The 18,805-nt window shown below is 34.3% G+C and overlaps 3 protein-coding genes across 5 annotated transcripts; 2 read left to right on the forward strand and 1 right to left on the reverse strand.

Annotated features, from left to right (window-relative positions):
- Nucleotides 1-1,445: 1,445 nt before the first annotated feature.
- LOC140870818 (auxin-responsive protein IAA16-like) lies at nt 1,446-4,025 on the forward strand. Its single transcript, XM_073273215.1, has 5 exons — nt 1,446-1,859; nt 2,214-2,449; nt 2,874-3,009; nt 3,110-3,171; nt 3,745-4,025. The coding sequence occupies exons 1-5, from the start codon at nt 1,618-1,620 to the stop codon at nt 3,780-3,782; spliced, it is 714 nt and encodes a 237-aa protein (XP_073129316.1). The 5' UTR covers nt 1,446-1,617; the 3' UTR covers nt 3,783-4,025.
- Nucleotides 4,026-7,372: 3,347 nt separating this feature from the next.
- LOC140870817 (U3 small nucleolar RNA-associated protein 18 homolog) lies at nt 7,373-10,274 on the forward strand. Its single transcript, XM_073273214.1, has 2 exons — nt 7,373-7,496; nt 8,225-10,274. Exon 2 carries the CDS (start codon nt 8,253-8,255, stop codon nt 9,960-9,962), a length of 1,710 nt encoding a protein of 569 aa, XP_073129315.1. The 5' UTR covers nt 7,373-7,496; nt 8,225-8,252; the 3' UTR covers nt 9,963-10,274.
- Nucleotides 10,275-11,201: 927 nt separating this feature from the next.
- On the reverse strand, nt 11,202-16,998 carry LOC140870825 (probable galacturonosyltransferase 6). Of its 3 annotated transcripts, XM_073273227.1 has the most exons (10): nt 16,840-16,998; nt 16,618-16,751; nt 16,479-16,513; nt 15,994-16,035; nt 15,756-15,903; nt 15,585-15,649; nt 14,387-14,619; nt 13,245-13,602; nt 11,875-12,396; nt 11,202-11,661 (listed from the first exon to the last, which is right to left on the reverse strand). In XM_073273227.1, exons 2-10 carry the CDS (start codon nt 16,727-16,729, stop codon nt 11,386-11,388), a joined length of 1,791 nt encoding a protein of 596 aa, XP_073129328.1. In that variant the 5' UTR covers nt 16,730-16,751; nt 16,840-16,998; the 3' UTR covers nt 11,202-11,385. The 3 variants fall into 3 exon arrangements, with proteins under 3 accessions (XP_073129328.1, XP_073129329.1, XP_073129327.1); XM_073273228.1 differs by having other exon boundaries at nt 15,756-15,900; nt 16,618-16,998; XM_073273226.1 differs by having other exon boundaries at nt 16,618-16,998.
- Between the last annotated feature and the right edge of the window lie 1,807 nt (nt 16,999-18,805).

Genomic DNA, 18,805 nt, shown 5'->3' on the forward strand with positions numbered 1-18,805 from the left:
TTATTGTTTGTGTATATGAAATAAAGGATGTGCAAATGCATGCAGAATGCACATGGGAAATTGGTTTGACTCGTTTAGGCAATTAGGCCCACCGATTTATCACATGCCTACGAAGTACCCAACCTATGAATCTTAGCACATGTCTTGGGACCCATTTCCTTTCAACTGTATTTTGGAGCATTATCGGCCATGTATTTCAATTATTTTTTTTATCACATCATCGGCCATGTATTTACGTAAGCACATGAGTTTACACTAAAATGGATTCAATTAATCTTGAGAGTTAAAGGTTTTTTTAAGACTAATTGATTGTATACTCTGGGTTCAAATTAACATAGCTGATGCGAGGAACATCAATTAACTCATAGAAACAATTGTTCATGCATTGATGTGCTGTAATGTACGGGGTGATACATATGCAGGCATGGATTAAATGCAATGTCAATATAAAAATAAATATATAGTACACATGTTTAATGGAGCCCAAACATAATTGCTTCATATTCCACGAAATTCCTCTCTTTAACTTGTCAGAAATGAACAAAATACATGTAGTTGCCACGTAAAAGAAAGCAATGCAGAAAATGCAACCCAAAAAACAAAACTGAAGATCTTGTAAAATAACATTAGACCATTGTTGTGATTGTTACATGCATTTTTACTTTTTTATGGGTTCAAATAATTTAATTGAACTCCAGCAATGTGAAAGCAGCAGAATTGTCTTTTGTGAAAAAGTGCTATTTGAAAATCCAAATATAAGGAATCCGGATCCAAATCCAAGAGAAAGCAAAGGTTTGGAGGTGTATTACTGATACTTACCAGTAATGAATATCTTGAGAGAGTATTGGCTCAGCCTGGCGAAGCAATTAGAATTCAAAATCTGAATGGAACCAAGAACAGCTCGATACATTACGAACTTGTTTTCCACAACTGAATCCCGAAGTTAAGTGCAAAACGTGGCCCAGCATCAAAATTACAAGCTTCAGTGTAAAAACGCATTCTTAATTCTTGATATAATTTTAATCTAATTAAAGTATTTTTTAGTTACGTTTATACACAAATTCTAAGCAAAGTGAGAAAAGGCGTAGTCAAGCATGAAAAATACTACCTCCCTATGGCCAACACAGTGTTTCATGTCATTGGATGGGTTTTACGTGAAACATGTACTGTTCGTCCAATGATATTGATGCATGCTATGTGGAAAGTATTTATCTGATTTAGCATAAAATAATAACTTAGAAAAAGGAACGGTAGCCAGCAGATTCCAGCAAGTAAGCATGGGAAAGTAGGCTACCGTCGTACACCATGTCCAATGGCCATTCCAGCAAGATTAGATATCCAGATTACTGATTGATCCACGTGTCATCATTCCAATTAATCATGCACTCCAACCCATTCGCCTATATTAATACCCCATTTTGCCCAGGCACACTCTTCCCCCAACTTTTCTACCTTCTCCATAATCACTCATTCTCTATTAGTGTTAACTTTTTCCATTATCTTTCTCGCAACCAATAAAAACTCGTCTCGAAAAGCAAAATCAAGAAGAGATTATGCGAAGAAAAGTGGAGTGAAATATTTTAAAAAATAAAGAACTTGTCGGTGATATTAAAAAAAATGGTTGACAGTATGCTAAGTTATGAGGAGGGAAAGAGCAAAAGCATGGATTTTAAAGAAACTGAGCTGAGGCTAGGATTGCACGTTGGAGGAGAGAAAAATATTGTTAATTATGGGAAAAGAGGGTATGGAGAAACTGTGGACTTGAAGCTTAATCTCTCCTCCAAGGAGAGTGATCTGCCGCATGGGAAGGAAGAGGATCTGCTACCCGGGTCAAATGATCCAGTGAAGCCTCCTGCTAAGTAAGCCATTCTTTTTAAATGCTTTACTTGTGCTTGTGTGAAAGGGTGATCCTTCTCAAATAAAAACATGTGTTTTTTAGAAAATATAAACCTTTTTCCTCTAGTAGTGTGTTATACTTGGGATTTTTTTTCTGAAAATTTGTTGTTTACATTTTGAAGTTATGCTCAGCTGTGTTTCTTCTTCATTTATTCGTTTTAGTGATGTTTAGTTCTAAAGATTACTCCTTTTCGACAAGAAAGGAAAAAATACTAGCTAGACATTCAGCAAGACAAAATCGGAATCAACAAAAAGCTAAACCCAGAAAGATTAATTGTGATAACTCAAGTATGTACTCACCGATGTGTATCTTTTAGGACCCAGGTCGTGGGATGGCCGCCGGTTCGATCATTCCGGAAAAATGTTATGGCTGTACAGAAGAACAGCTCAGATCACGCTGAGAAGGGAACCACTGTTGCTGGCGGAGCAGCGGTGTATGTCAAAGTAAGCATGGATGGTGCACCCTACCTCCGCAAAGTTGACTTGAAGATGTACAAGGCATATCAAGAGCTCTCTGAGGCATTGTGCAAAATGTTCGGTTCCTTCACCATGGGTAAGTCAACTACTTCGTCTCAGAAAAACAAAATTATACCACGCGCGTTCATGGACTCAGGTTTTATTTTTAAGAGTATACAGCATTGATTTTTGAAAGTTTTTGTCATAATGGAACTTTCAACTCTTGGTTTATTTAGTTAGTATTATTCACACATGATAAATCGATTTAATTATTCGATACCGCTCTTCGGAAACTAGTGTCGGTCACGGTCAAAAGGTATCATTGTCTCATTTTGATCTAGAGATGCATGAAAAGCATGAAATTGCTTAAGATGGTCCCTTTTACATGAATTCTTCTGCTAGAGTTCAATCTCACATGAAAAACTTCTAATCCGAACCTTAGCTGGCAAAACTCGAGTAACTTAGGAAATGACTCACTTGGTGATTTGCTATAAAATTTTTAAACTCTACTTTTATTGAAGGAAAATGTGATTCTCAAGGAATGATGGACTTCATGAATGAGAGCAAGCTCATGGACCTTTTAAATGGTTCTGATTACGTTCCAACTTATGAAGACAAGGATGGGGATTGGATGCTTGTTGGCGATGTCCCTTGGGAGTAAGTCATCCAAATCTTACTAACTAGAAAAGAAAACAACAGTTTCATTTCATGATTATCGCAAAAATCCAGACAGCCTGATTTCATGCATGTCAACTAGGATGTTTGTTGGATCATGCAAGCGTCTACGCATTATGAAAGGAACAGAGGCTATAGGACTCGGTTAGTTTCTTTGAAGCTGTGCTGTTATTTTTTATCATGAATTTACCGGTTTTGAATACTTAGCACTCAAAAAATTTCTAACTAAACTTCAAAACTAACAATATATTGTGGGGGTGTGCTACACACATCACTAAGCTAGAACATTATCTTAAATGAAAATTATCATCGGTCTCGACTGGTCAGTAATTTTTTTTTACTTCGGACTCGGTACAATATGTAATCTGATGCATTGTCTGTCGTGTGATCAGATATAAAAATACTTAACAAAACTCGATATCACAAAACTACTTAATAAAAGCTATTTGTGATCTTTACTATTTCTATGACAAATGTAAGATTTGTTCCATAGAGAACTTTCAGGCTAAGTGCGCACTTAAAACACATAAAAAAACGAGGGTCGTTAATTTTTAGTGAAAAATACCTGACAACAATAGATAGATAAGAACACATCCACTCGAACTACCAGTGATGATGTTACTATACCCCCCAATAGGCCATTTCCTGTTATTGTCACACACTCTGTACATTACAGTCCAGTACAGTTGTTTGACCAAATTCATTTTCGTGGTTCAGCGCCAAGAGCCGTGGAGAAATGCAAGAACAGAAACTAAGACTCAATAAATTCAACCACAACTTGCTCGTTTGATCTTTGTGTTTTTGTGGTCCAACAAGGGGAAAACAAAGGACAAACGCATGAGATGGATGGAGCAGGTTACTGGATTGTGTCTGTACTACTACATGTTTGGTTGGTTGTAATATTAAAAGTGTGAAGTATTGATAACTATTCATTGTTTTGAACATAAACAAGTACTCCCGTCCCATTAAGTCTTCTTTTTTGGGCTGTTAAAATCTCAATAATGTGCCCAATAATGTCATCATCAGATACCTATCTTGTAGTATATTAAAATGTGTGTTTTCCATTCATTCACTTGTCAATTCGTTTTTCTTTATTATGAAATTCCATGTAGTTACAACTTACAATACAGACTTCAATTTTAAAGAGGGGTAAAAATAAACATGATAGAAGCATTGTCAGGTGATAATTAATATATCATTTACTCTCTACTCAGTGTGGTTGGTTGGTTGGTTTGCTAATTAGCTTGCACGGAGTTAAAGGGATGAGAAGCCCTAGTTCCATAACCTAACTCCAGTTGTGGCTTCGAGTTTTTCCCATGTCAATCAATGTTATCTGAAAGTTTATCATCCAAATTCACTGACCAAACACCGCATGAATTCACCAAATTCTTTGCAGGACTAAACAACAGCGTTATCAAAGAAAACCAAGCACGTCAAATGTTTCAATTATCTTTAATTTGTTTTAATTTAAAGTCAATATGCCAATTAACATTTTTGTAACTGTGGCCAAACTGATTTATAAAGTAGGAGTTAACCAATTTTGGAATAAAAAACACACCAGTCGAATTATTTTCAAGAGCCGTTGCACCAATTTGGCAATTAACACAGAGCTCATCTCTCACAATGAATATATTGATTCAATTTCAATGAAAGTTATACCAACTGGTTAAGTTTCAAAAGTTCTTGCATTGATTTGGGCAATCAAGATAGCTTACGAAGCAAAATTGGACTCGTTTTCTCATCAAATGAACCAAACACCACATGCCTTCACATTAGCTTTGCAGGGAAAATCAGAAACATTATCAATGAAAACCAAACTTATCACATGTTGGAACTGTTCTATTTAATATTTTTCCGTGTATAATTTAACAATGTCAATGTGATCCTAAAATTAAATAAGTTACTAAATTCTAAACAGCGAGAAGCCTCTTACCGAGACCGATTTGAGCTGAATGCAGATTTGAACTGCCATCCCGTTCTAGCGTTAAACCCGTCATTCATCTCTGAGACAAACCGAATACACGAGTATCATGAGCATATGCAAACATGTTAAAATCAATCGATAAGGTCTGAAGTTAATCTGAAAAATGCAAGAGCAGGTTGTTGCCAATCGTCATGCATTTGGCCGCCACAAGTAAATACAATCAAAACCAACACAAATTAACCAGAGAAGTAGCATGATTACATATATCCTCTGTGAAAACAATTCATTGATTTGTAAAACAATATCGCGAATGGAAATGGATTCCGGGCACGGGGTCGAAAACCTAATCGGAAAAGTAATTTCCTGACATTTTAAACCCTAGTAGTAGTGCGATGTGTAAGGTTTAAGAAAGATTGGAACCTGATGGAGACTGCTGCAGTGCTCTGGAGCTGGTTGAAAGCGAAACCTCCATCGTTGAGCTCCAATTTATGGTGGCGGTTCCAATTTTGTTTATCTATTGTTTTAAAAATTCAAAATATTTAAAAATTCAAAAAGTATTTCTACATGCATTCTAAAATAAAATACTACTTAATTCAAATACTAATAAATCAAATGCATAAAAAATTACAAAAGAGAAAATTGTTTTTTTTATTTTTATGTTTTTATTTTTTGTGATTTTGATTTTTTATGTTATCAAATTTCAATTTTAATTCGTTATTTATTTTTTATAATTTTAATCATTTTTTCGATTTGGTGGTGATGCAGAACAAATGTAGTGGAGATAGATGCTAATGTGTAGAAACACTTCTAATTAAAAGAAAAAAAACTCGAATTGCAAAATTAAAAATTCATAAGATAAACACTGAAATTTTATAATTTAAATGACTAAAATGACAAAGTGATACATTACAAGACAAAAATAAAATTTCATTGAAATAAAAAAAATTATCTGGCGTGTTCTCTATTATATATATTGAAGACAGTTTTTTATATTCTTTTTAAAAAAATTCTTAAAAAAACAAACAAACACACAAATTAATTCATACAGTTTTAGCTAAAAGAAAATAATTCATCAACATTTATTCAAAAAACAAAATAAAATAAATAGTGCATTAACCCTATAAACATCGTAGTGCCGATAAAACCACAACATCCATAGTCCATCAATATCTTTTTATGCTTTTCGTAGTAATATACTAATATTTTAGGATGAGAATAAGGCAGGGCGAGGATGGTCTCGCGGAAGATGATCAGTTCGATCCATAAAAAATAATATTTTTAATATAAAAAATAATATTTTTTCATGAATTGATTAAATATAAAATATATTTCACAAAATAACACGTGAGAAAATATCACGATAATATGTCTAATAAATAAGTGTCTTTCTTCAAATTAAATAAAAATATTCATTCAAAACAAATGAGCATTTCTACAATTTATTTAATGCATCAAAATTGGTGAAATATTCATTTGAATAACTTGAAACACCAAAGAGAAATTGTAATTTGTTACCAACATTGATTAAATATATTTAACCCCAAACATAAAATAAATTGCAAAAATTTATCTCATAATAAATTAAAATTAAAATTCATTTTGATACACGAACTATTGATAAAATGTCAAATTGGTATATGAAACGAACTTTATAGATTTTTTTAAAAAAAATTGCTTTTTTAAGCTCTAATTTTGGGTTTTGAAAAATCTCTAAATTTGACTTTAAAAAGTATTTTTAAGCACTTAAATGATCATACAAACACCTTATAAACTAAAAAAAAAAATTTAAAAATGCATTTTTGGTCTGGCTTTTGATACCAAACGGGGTCTTAATCGGTGCATGATACAACTAAAAAGTCGATTTTATCATTTATTAAATTTGCTTTTAAGTCCAATTATTTTTAATAAATTCAACTAAATGCACATTTTATTTTTCAAAGTAACTTTTATTGATTAAAAGTGTAAAAATAAATTTATATTAATTTTAAAATTATAATAAATAAGTATCTTAATATTTTTATAAATATTTATATTTTATTCATTAATAATTATTTATTTAAATTAAATATATTTTTAAAATATTAATAAATATATACTAAATTGGGATCTTTCTTTCTATATTAAATCATTGTCCGTATTTTTTAAAAAATTATATAATTAAAGGTAAACTTGACTTTTTAATATAATCATATATCAATTAAATTATTACAATAATTCATATACTAATATGACATTTATCAATAATTTATGTAACGAATCTTTCTCATAAATGTGCGAGGCAGGCGCGCTTCGGCGCTGGGCTGGGGCTCTCCTAAAAAAAACAATATTACTCATAAATAAAGTACGTGGCAAATTAATTTCTAAATATAATTTGGGACTCATTTTGCAAATGCGAGGTTATTTTAAAAAATATTTAATTATAAAAGCTATTTATATTCGGCCCATCGTCTCTCCGCATCTAAACCCCTAGCTGAGAGCCGCCGCCGCCGTTCTTCTCGGTATAGCATCCGACCATCTCTTTCAGGCGTGCTCGTTGCTGATTGCTGTAAGTCGAAGTTAAAACTAGAGAGTATTAGTTATAGATTTATGAATCTGGTGTATTTTTTCTGATTGAAAATCGGAATATTTGAAGCGATACTCGAAACTTTTTTCTCTATTTATTGTGAATAATTTGTTTAAAACTTTTCGAAAGTGAAGAACGTGTGATTATTGTACTTGTTATCATTTTGTTGATATACCAAACTTGATAATATCAATAAATTTTTGCTTTTTATTTTTATTAAACTGTAATCCAAGCGGCAGCAGAACTTCTTAACCAAAGAGGTGAAGAAAAGCATTGTATTTGGTCAGTGTTTATGATATGATTTAATCTGTGATATTTTATTCGAGCCAAATTCGAATTTCAAACCAATCGAACTTGAACTCAACTCAAATTCGAGCTCAAACTTGAATGTTAAAGTTCATGCCAAATTCCAAGTTAATGCCCAAAAACAAGAAACAAGGTTTATTTTACAGGTTTTATACGAGTCAGTTTGATGTTAAAGATGAGATTCAATATTATTGCATCATCCCGCACTTGACTTACGTACGTCTTACGATAATTGGGCTTGAGTTATGCGTATTCTGACATTAACTTAGAAATTTGGGTGAACAATGTAATTTTTTCGGTCAATCTTAATCACAGAAGTCCACAAACATCGAAGTACATTTATTGGCTTTATTTCGATTTGTTTGCATCAGTATCTTAATGTTTGATGTTTTTATTTGACTTAGGTGGATTGGATCTGTTGGCGCATTCTTTATGACGAGTTTGATTTCTCAAAACGCTGTTCCCAAGGAGTCAACCAAGAAAAAGAAGAAGAGTAATCAAGATGAGGAAACACTTGCTCGGGCAGAGGAAGAAAGGGTTGAATGCGATCAAGAATTTGATTTGGATGTTAAAAAGAATCAGAAGAGAAAACGTGGGGGAAAGGAAAAAGATGACACAACGGAAATTGAACAGGCGAAGGAAATGAAGAAGCTGGAGAATTTTTTGTTTGGCTCCTTGTGCTCACCTCTTGAATTTGGAAAGGACGATGAAGAAGAAGCCAGAGATGTGGTTGACAATGGCTCCACATTGTTTTTCACTGACAGGTCTGCGAATAGTGTGTTGTCTGTCTATGAAGAGGATGTGGGGTTGTGTAAAAGAGGTGGTGAGGGAGAGGAAAACAAGCAAAGAAAACCTGTTTGGGTGGATGAAGAGGAGGAGAAAATCAGTATAAATATAACTAAAGTGAACAGATTGAGGAAACTAAGGAAGGAAGAGGATGAAAGTGTGATTTCTGGCTCTGCATATGTTGCAAGATTGAGAGCACAGCATGTTAAGATGAATCCAGGTACTGATTGGGCACAACCCAATGCCCAGGCGAGAGATTATAGCTCTGATGACGATTCAGATAAAGAAAGTGGGGTGGTGATGGCCAGTGGTTACGAGGATCCTGAAGATATTGATAGTATCCTTAGAACAAATGGAGATCTTGTTGTAAAGAGGAGTATGAAACTATTACCTGGCCTTCTTGAGTACTCGAGACTGATAGATGCAAATGTGAAGGATCCCTCAAAAGGTTCGGTAAATTCTGTTCACTTCCACAAGAACGCACAGTTGCTTCTTGTTGGTGGATTAGATCGGAAATTGAGTTTCTTTCAAATTGATGGAAAGAAGAATGAAAAGATCCAAAGCATATTCCTCGAAGACTGTCCAATCAGAAATGCCTCTTTTTTACCTGATGGGTCTCAGGTTATCATATCGGGAAGAAGAAAGTTTGCTTATAGCTTTGATTTAGTCAAAGCCAGGGTGGATAAAATAGGCCCTCTCACAGGAAGGGAGGAGAAAAGCTTGGAGTCGTTTGAAGTTTCGCCTGATTCAAATACCATTGCTTTTCTTGGCCATGAAGGGTATATCTTGTTGGTTTCATCCAAGACCAAGGAACTCATCGGAACCCTGAAAATGAATGGAACCGTTCGATCTGCTGCATTCACTAAAGATGGGCAGCAATTGCTTAGCTCTGGTGGCGATGGCCGGATTTACCACTGGGATATCAGAACAATGTCTTGCTTTCATATAGGTATGGATGAAGGTTGCATAAATGGTTCGGCTCTGTGTACTTCCCCAGTTGGAAATTTGTTTGCTGCTGGTTCAGATAGTGGTATCGTCAATGTTTACGATAGAGATGAATTCTTGGGTTCGAAGAAGAAACCACTTAAAGCAATAGAGAACTTGACAACTAAGGTTGATTTTGTGAAATTTAACCCCGATGCCCAAATTCTTGCTATCAGTTCTAGAATGAAGAAGAACAGCTTGAAGCTGATTCATGTTCCGTCACTCACAGCTTTCTCAAACTGGCCTCAATCAAACAGTACGTTGCAGTATCCAACCTGTATGGACTTCAGCCCTCATGGGGGTTTTATGGCATTGGGTAATGCTGCTGGAAAAGTGCTGTTGTACAAGCTGCATCACTACCATCAGGCATAATATATATCATATTTGGGGTAGTGGATTGAACGAGTTCTAATTTTTGTAGGAATGTTTTTTCTTTCGCCAGTAATCTATATGGATATTCCGAAAACACTACCTCTTGGAGGTAATTCCTTGAAATGATTTTATTTCCATGAATATTCTGAAAATGCAACGGTTCTTTGAAATGATTGTACTTTAGTGATAAGAAGGGTTGATTCTTGAAATCTTGATATGTATTCGGTATCCTTTCCATTTTGAATTCAGTTCAAAGTGTAGTTTATATATGTATGATTGGCCTCCGCCTCGCAACTATTCAAATTTCAGTCGTGTCGTGTGAAAGCCTGAGAACTTTAAGTTCGGCCGATTGATCGTGTATTTTAGTTAGAATGAAGAAGAGATTTGGCCAACTCTATATTTCTACTCTTGAGGAGTGAGAACTGTTGTGGTCCGAACAAATCTAACCTCAAAAGTATATAAGCAGCAACTTCATCGCATCAAACTTTGGCTGCAGCTTAGGCCGCCCGGGAGGTTGACACTTGGGACATCGTACGTCACTGCCACGTGGATAGACACGCCATCTCATAACAACTTATTCAAGGGATATAATTACCCGATGATTCCCCAATCTTAGACTAGTCGACGCCTAAAGTCTTGAGTCATCCAGGTTATCTGATCACTTTGCTTAGGATTTCAAAGTCTTGAGACTCTTGACCTCCAAAATCTCGATAGCAAAGATGGAGTATTTTGTGAAGTTATTTTAAGAAATAAGAAGTTTCTCTAAGTTGTTTTAAAAGCCTACAAGCTATGCGGTTTTATTTTTAAAAAATATGTGAATAAGATAAAATAGAATTTGGTGGACATCAAGCTCAAACAGTGGAATTTCATCATATCAAAATTATATATATATATATATATATATAAGACTTTTCAGCTGCCCAACAATATTTCTCCACCTTGTCTTCGACCACTAAAATCCGATATCGGGTTTTAGTTGTTTTTTTTTATTTTTCGCATAACTAAAACATGATACCGAGTTTTAATGGTCGGAGACGAGTTAAACATCATTGGTTGGGCATCTGAAAATTTATATATATATATTATATTAGAGGATCCACGTAACCGCCCCTGCTTAGTGGGATGAAAACTTAATTGTTATTATAAATTTATATGCCGCAGCGATTGGACATAAAGTAGTTTTTCATGCGTCGTAACAAGTATGTACACAATCTCGGGGCCTAAAAATCTCACCAAATTTTGGCATGTTATATAATAGCTAAAAACTCAACGTTAAAAAATATGTTACAGCCGATTAAATATTTGGTTAAACAAGGAGTGGAAATTTACATTAAAAATTGCTTTAAAAAATGAGAAAGAATTAAGTATGAAAAAATGTGACGCTTACAATTCATATATGAAACCTGTGATTTGGGACCTCTAGTTATTCGTGGATGTTGCAACTTTGTAGGAAAGGATGCTCATACTTGACGTGTTTTTTCCAGAACAGCTTGTACTTCTCAATCCCAATATCTAACCATGGCTTCAAGTGTCCATCGTAGTGTATGACCACCGCCTGCTCTAAGTCCTCCTGCCTCACGTTGGAGTCGTAACCCAGGCCGAGCAAGTGCCATTTCTTATTTAAAGGGACTGTTTGTCCGTAAAACATGATCCATCCAATGGGCAAGCTCCCTGCTTTCCACAGCGGTCTGTCATTGCCCTACGAGACGATGTTAATTTGTTAAAATTTGCAAACACCATTGTATCAAGGATATAGAAGGGAAGCATGCGACCAGGTGCAGATCCGAATTTTCAAAAGATTTTGAAGGTGTGATACTAGCAGTTTTAGAAAAAGTGCATACAAAATTTCAAATTTTCTGTCGGGTCGACTTTCTGTGATATCTGCCCCTGGTAATAAGTATTATTTACTCACCAATTGAAGGTACTTGTGATAAACTTGGGTTAAACTTCGTCGTCTCCATTGTTGTAGATCGAACAAGTTCATTCCAAAGGCCCATGTGCATGTGTTGGTATCAAATCTGTTTGCTAGTAAGGGGTCTGTGAAATTGATGAACATATCCATACGGCGGAATGAAGGCTCCCCTTCGTCACATGTCTGGACAGCACCATTTACCCTGCCTCGCATTTTCATGCTCCAGAGTCTCGTTAAATCTTTTCTCACCACCACATCGTGATCAAGAAGGATAATCTTATTCAAATGAGGAAATAATTCTGGCAAATAAAATCGAAGGTGGTTCAGCTCAGAAGTGTATCGTGGATCAACGGAAGCTTCGTTCTTCGTAGTTACATCGTGTTTGGTTGATAACCACTGGTAAGTGTCTGTGCTCTCGACATGAACTGTAGCTTTGCCAGGAGGATTCGATAAGAACCACATTGACATAGATGGAAAGTTGAGCGAATCTGTCACTATATGAAACACAATTCTTCCGGGTTCCTGTGAAGTAAAGAAAATTTGGTTACGTTTTAATAATATTCATATGCATGACTGAGAAACAACGTCGAGCCATTACTAATAACCCAGGCACCAATAGGTATTGAACTACTTTGCTGTCACGATCAGTTGTTTTTGTGACTTTAAAGTTTAGCGGAGCATCCAAAAAGTACAGTGCATAAACCAAAGATAAATACTTTATACATAGTTTATTTTCGCAAAAAATATATTTTCTCGAGCAAAAAGAAGAACCATAAAAACTATCATCATGGTAGCCACATATCTTGGCTTCAACTTACGAATCAATCCCTTCATCAATGAAGTAATTAGGCGAGATAGTTAGCAAAATAACCTTGGTCAAACCTTATTTTTATAACCCTCTCAAGTGTATTTGAGCATACTCACGTACTTAAGGATTATTTTTCAAAAACAAAGTTTGACCTAATTTATTTCACACAATTTTGCGTAATTAGGTAAAGGCACCATACAGATAACATGGTTAGTGATTATCCTATTTAAATAAAGAAAGAAAATATAAGGGCAGTGAAACAATAGAAAAAACCGGATATCCTTCATGATTGAAAGTTATAATTCCTTGCATAAATTCACAATCAACATGCCATTAAAGATTTAAGTCATGTAGCAAAAAGAAATTAAAAATCAGAACTGAGAAGCATGCCCAAAAATATTAGATTGTCCAACGAAACCCTTCCCTTAATTCGAATTTTTTTCATAACTAGAGCATTCTTAAAAATTTTCAATGTAATTTGCTCAAAGTTTCGAATGAATAACAGGAAAGAAAATGGAAAAAGATGTCACCAGGAAGAAAGGAAGCAAAGTAGACCACTTACCCGAGCTGCCGAAACAGTTGAGTTCACAACAACTGAACAAGCCAATATGTTGTCAGAGAACACAACGAAGTGATAAAGATCAGGATCCTGTCTTTTATGTTTGTTAGGGAACTTCCACTCCTCAGGCTCCAAAGCATAATATTCAGCCGTCAATCTCATAGAAAGACAGTGAAGACCTTTAGGGATGGTTCTTCCACCAAGCTCTTTAAGGAAATTTTCTTGAGTCCGGTGTGTCCTGACCTGCTCCTCAGCATTATAGGTCATAGCACGAAGTTTTTTCACCATAGCAGTGCAATCAGGGTATATACGACTGGCTTTCAACAGTGTAGAATCCATTGCTTTCATTCTCTGTAAAGCACTGAAGAAGCAGTGTTGATTTATCTTTAACCTTAATGAATTTTCATATAACAGTAACTTGTTATTCCACCAAGATAAAACCTGATATGTACATATTTCCATGGAGTGAACGATCATAATAAAACTAACATATAATTGGTTTATTTAACACTATATAAGTTGTTGTTTAACTTGTCATGCCTTTGGCACAAGCTCGTGCAAGCGCGATTGCACAATAGGCTTCTATAGCAACTATTTCGTATTCGTTCTCGCTTTGAGAAAATTATAAACCAAGTTGCTAGAAGAGTCTATTGATCTCATCATAAACCCATTTCAGTGCAATTTTTATCCACGTGGAATGAGGTATCACCTAGCTTTTACATGAGAGCCTCGAGAGAAGTACTAACACACCAAATGGTTCAAATATTAATATTAATGGACAGGAAGTCTAAAATATTTTCAAGGAGAAATAAGGGAAATCAAATCACCAACAGTCAATTCCATCGAGACCTAGAGACAGAGAAATGGATTGCCAGCTAGTTCGATACACAACCAGCTAACAAAAAATGGATTGCCAGAAACAATCATTCTAAAACTATAACTAACATCCAATTCTTAGAAGTCATCAAACATCATTTAGAAGTTTTGTGAACAATGGTACAGTGGCATCACACATAACAACGAATGTTGCTCGTCAGCATCGCAAGTCAAATGGATTTCACCCAACCGTGGAAAGCTCTTCTGGTTCTCCAATAAGTTCAAATTTGGCATAGATGAGATTTAAAGAACTGAGGACAATTTCATACCTTCGAGATACACGAGAATCTTTAATGGACTGACTCATGGCTCGCTGAACATCTTTAATTCGAAGTTTCAATTCTTTCACAAAATGAGAACTGCTATTTGCCGGTGAAAAATTTAAGTATGCTTTGGCCCTAATCACCTGGTCTTTCATCTCCTTTAACTTCTCATCTAGAGTCCTCCTTGGCATGCCAGGTACATCCTTATTGTTCGGAACTGTATCTACATGAGACTCTTCCTTTATTAAACAAAAGAACAAGCATTATTTGGGAAACACAATGAAGCTAAAAAGTAATGAGAGAGAAGGAAAAGAGACACCCCAACCCAAAAATAAAATAAAATAACGCAATGCAAAGTTATATACCATTCACGGAGTAACGATAAGACTTTCTATAAACTAGAGCCTCCAAGAAACAGAAATATGCATTATGGTGAAAGTATCAAAGAGCATAAACAAATAAAACAGCCTGATATCATCCTTGAACTCATGGTACCTTGGGCATATAATAGATTTACTACATGGCATGATCCCAGCCATCATGAACCCAACAAAATGGAGCAGTTCAGAGGCAGATAATTGGTCCTTCTTGTATCCCAGTGAAATGATAATTCACTGCCCCCTCATGATACCATATATGAGATAATCAAAATAAATGGAAATGATAGAATCACAGGAAGGACGAAATGGTTAAATAAAATGGAAATGATCAGATTACAGGAAGGACGAAAAGTAAAAAAACAACTGGAGGCTGGAGCATGCTTTCTAGCATCTCATGCACAAATATGCCAGCTCCCTGAATAAATTATCAACTAAAAACTGTAGGGGAGTTTCAAGGGACCAATTAATGCAATCATGCGTTGTGAGATTGATGGTTTTGAGTAAACCACAACTGCAATCATATCTATTTCATCCGCAAAAAACCTGTGAAGGTGCTTCCCAAAACTACAAAACATTGGTTGTCTTACAAGTAACGAATCAACCAGTGTCATTCAAATAAACTGAAAATACAGCCACTAAGTTAAGTTATGCATCCAACTTAAAAACATATATCCAGAAACTTAAAGCACACTATACGTGAACTGTAACGATTGATCCTATATGTGTCAAGGATATGTGAAAATTTTCGCCATCGATAAGGTTAAATACAATGACGAAATAAAAACTCTGATATTAAGTCATTTATATCAACCAGAGTATTGTACCTTTGTCCCCTGCAAATTCTCCTGCTGCCTTTTCTGTGTACCATCCTTTGTATCAGATCTGGCAGCTGGAGTCGCAACAAGAGCAGAGTCAAAAGTAATTCAAAATTTCGATGAAAATATCAACATTTAATTTAATCTTGAAAAAAAAAAACACAAGTGAACAATACCAACCATTATTTACTAACATGTCAGCCCCATCTGCAGAAACCCTGGATTCATCAGATCTTTTAAACTCATCAGAACTAAAACTAACTTCAGAATTTGAGGTATTATCCTTGTATACCACTGGGAGTGGTTCTTTCAAGCCTTCAGCATCCTGCTGAACAACATGATCACATTCAGGAATACAGAAACCAAAATAAACTAATACATGACCTCTGTCAAACAAACGATGTATCTAGTTGATTACCTGCTCTATTAGGTTAAGAGTTTGGGCCTCAGCTCGGCGTTTCTGTACAAGAAAATAATGCAGCGCATATCACTTCATTTTATTAAAAAAAATACCCACATTCGGATGTTAAAATCTTTAAAATTTGAGACTCTTGTTCGAATTGATACTGCATATGATTGATGAGGAAAACAATAGTTAATCAAATCCAAACACCAAGGCATTTCGAAAAGTGATATCTTGATTCAGAATTCTTCATACTTACACGACATTCGTCAACTACTGGAAGAAAGAGAGAACAAACTCAAGACTAGGAACTAAGTTTTCTACAGATGGAATCGATTAACACAATCTATAGCAAAGCAAACAAAATGCAATATCAATTCACCAACTAGTACGACAAATACTAAAGCACCGCAGAAATGCATATGCAAGAAAGCCCGTCTGAAAATCAGCTAAACAAGTAGCACAACCAATCAATCAAGCTCTAAAGAAGAGATTCATACAATGATTGACAAATCTTCCACGAATTCTTTGGACACTGCAACAAGAGAAGAACAACAGGAAAAAACACAACTCAGAATAAACCCAACCAGGAAAAGGGAAAAAAAACAAACAAACACACACAAGCCCAAAAATACTCACCTTCGTAATTAATATGCTTGAGCCTATGAGACAGTAGAAAAACAGGAACGAAAACAGATAGACCAAGCAAAAAGAGGATCAAAATCCTCGTACACCTACGAAATCCCCTCATCAATTCCCTCCGCACTATCAGACTAATCAAAAATCACTTGCATCAGCAACCGACAAAAAATCGTTCTACACGTTTATTTCTCGGATTTCCAGAAACAGCAATCACCAAACCTGGGGAAAAAAATTAGGGTTTTTCCACAATTGCTCGCGAAGAAGAATAAGAAGAAGATCCGCGGAAAACACTTGTGTTGTGTGTGTACTGTCAAATCAAATCAAATGGGATCGAATTGGAGATATATTTTTTGTATTGAGCGACGAAGGCGGGTAGGGGTGGAGGTGGCACGTTCATATCAGAAAAGTAAATAATTAATTGCTACTTATTTTGGAAATAATAATAATAATTATTAAATGATATGAATATGATTTTAATTTTAATTAAATTAAATTAATAAAGTTGAGAGAAAATGGAAACAACGAGGCTAATATATTTAAGAATTGATTCCGCAGGGGTGGCATGTGATTTGTATGTCCTTTTTTTTTTGTTGGGAAATTAGGTTAAAAGCAAGAACTTGACTTTATTTGAATAATTTGATTATCATCTAATTTAAATCTATTAAGATAATATTTGAGATAGCTTTTAGAAAGTAATTTACAGCTAATTCTTCACAAAAAATCACAAAATTTTAAACTTTTGTGAAGAAAAAGCTGAAAATTGTTTCTAAGAAAAGTTGAAAAAGTGCTTCCAATAAGCTCTCTCAAACACTATCTGAATATCGTCTATATCATATTTATTCCGTTACTTATCTTATCATTGTTCGGGCGATACTCGTTGCAATATATTTTTTGTCGATTGATTTTTATGATGAGTATGTTGTTAATTAGATGGTATACACTTTTATGTATAAACATTTTCTCGATCTTTATTTAAAATATATTCTTCCCTCTACTAAAAATAATAATAAACATTTTTGTTACTATATATCTCGACTTCTATATGTTTTTTTATGTTTTTTGTTTGAGTTTAATTGATGAGATCTACAATTAGTTAGTGATTTCATTTTCTATGTGTATCGCGTGGAATTAAAATATTTGTGAAATGTATGGGTTGCGTTTGGCCCACAACTCGATTTATTTTTTAAAATAAATTATAATTGATGTAAAGTAATAAAAAAATCACATAAATGTGAGAAATATAATATTTGTTGATACAAAACTATTCTGTTATTAAATAAATAAATGAAAATACTATTTATAATTTATAATTAAATATATATATATATATTATATGTGAGAAGTTCTATGCTACATCGGGATAAATAATGTCATTTCAGTATATTTTTCAGATGTTTACACGAACATCACGCCACACTAGATATTCACGCGAACATCTCGTTAAAAAAACCACATGGATCTCATCAGTACATTTGTTTTTTTAACGTGATGTTTGCGCTATATATGTAGATCTATTTGGTCTAATTTTGATTTTGAAAGGGCCCGAGATCAATAATGACTCATGTAAGGCAATTCCATCTGCTGTTGTTTGGACCAATACCTTCCTAGGTATTCATAACCGATTTAATGCATTTAAGTCGCATTTATTTTTAACGACAGGATTTATTTCAAAGTTCCGTCTAATACGAGGGATTAATTGGAATTATGATTGATTTGAATGATTTAAACACTTGTTTGGATTTTTAACAATTCTATTCAAATAATTCTCAAAATCCTATTAATCGAAGGAAAACAAAACTACATCTCCTTTGTACTAACTATCACTTTTTTCTAATCACAAGGATTGTTTCAAATTCTACCCTTTCCCTACTCCCCGGAAAAAAAAATGCAATTTTAATGTAGTTTAAGGTTAATTTTGTTCAAAAGTAAAAAAAAAAAAAACAATAATAATAATATCCCCACAATCAAAAAATATATCAAACACGCTATAAAATCATCTTATATTAAATTAATTTCTACATCAATCATTGTTTTTATTTATTAATCCTTCAATAATGTCATCCTCCAATGTAGCCAGATAAATTATATCGCGATAATTTAAATAATTATGTGCTATTTAGAACAATAATAGATTATAATAGTTTTAGTTATAGTAATAATATGTTTTAAATTTGTTTGAATACGA

Source organism: Henckelia pumila, unplaced genomic scaffold, assembly GCF_033568475.1.
Source record: "Henckelia pumila isolate YLH828 unplaced genomic scaffold, ASM3356847v2 CTG_266, whole genome shotgun sequence".
Classification (NCBI taxonomy): Eukaryota; Viridiplantae; Streptophyta; class Magnoliopsida; order Lamiales; family Gesneriaceae; genus Henckelia; species Henckelia pumila.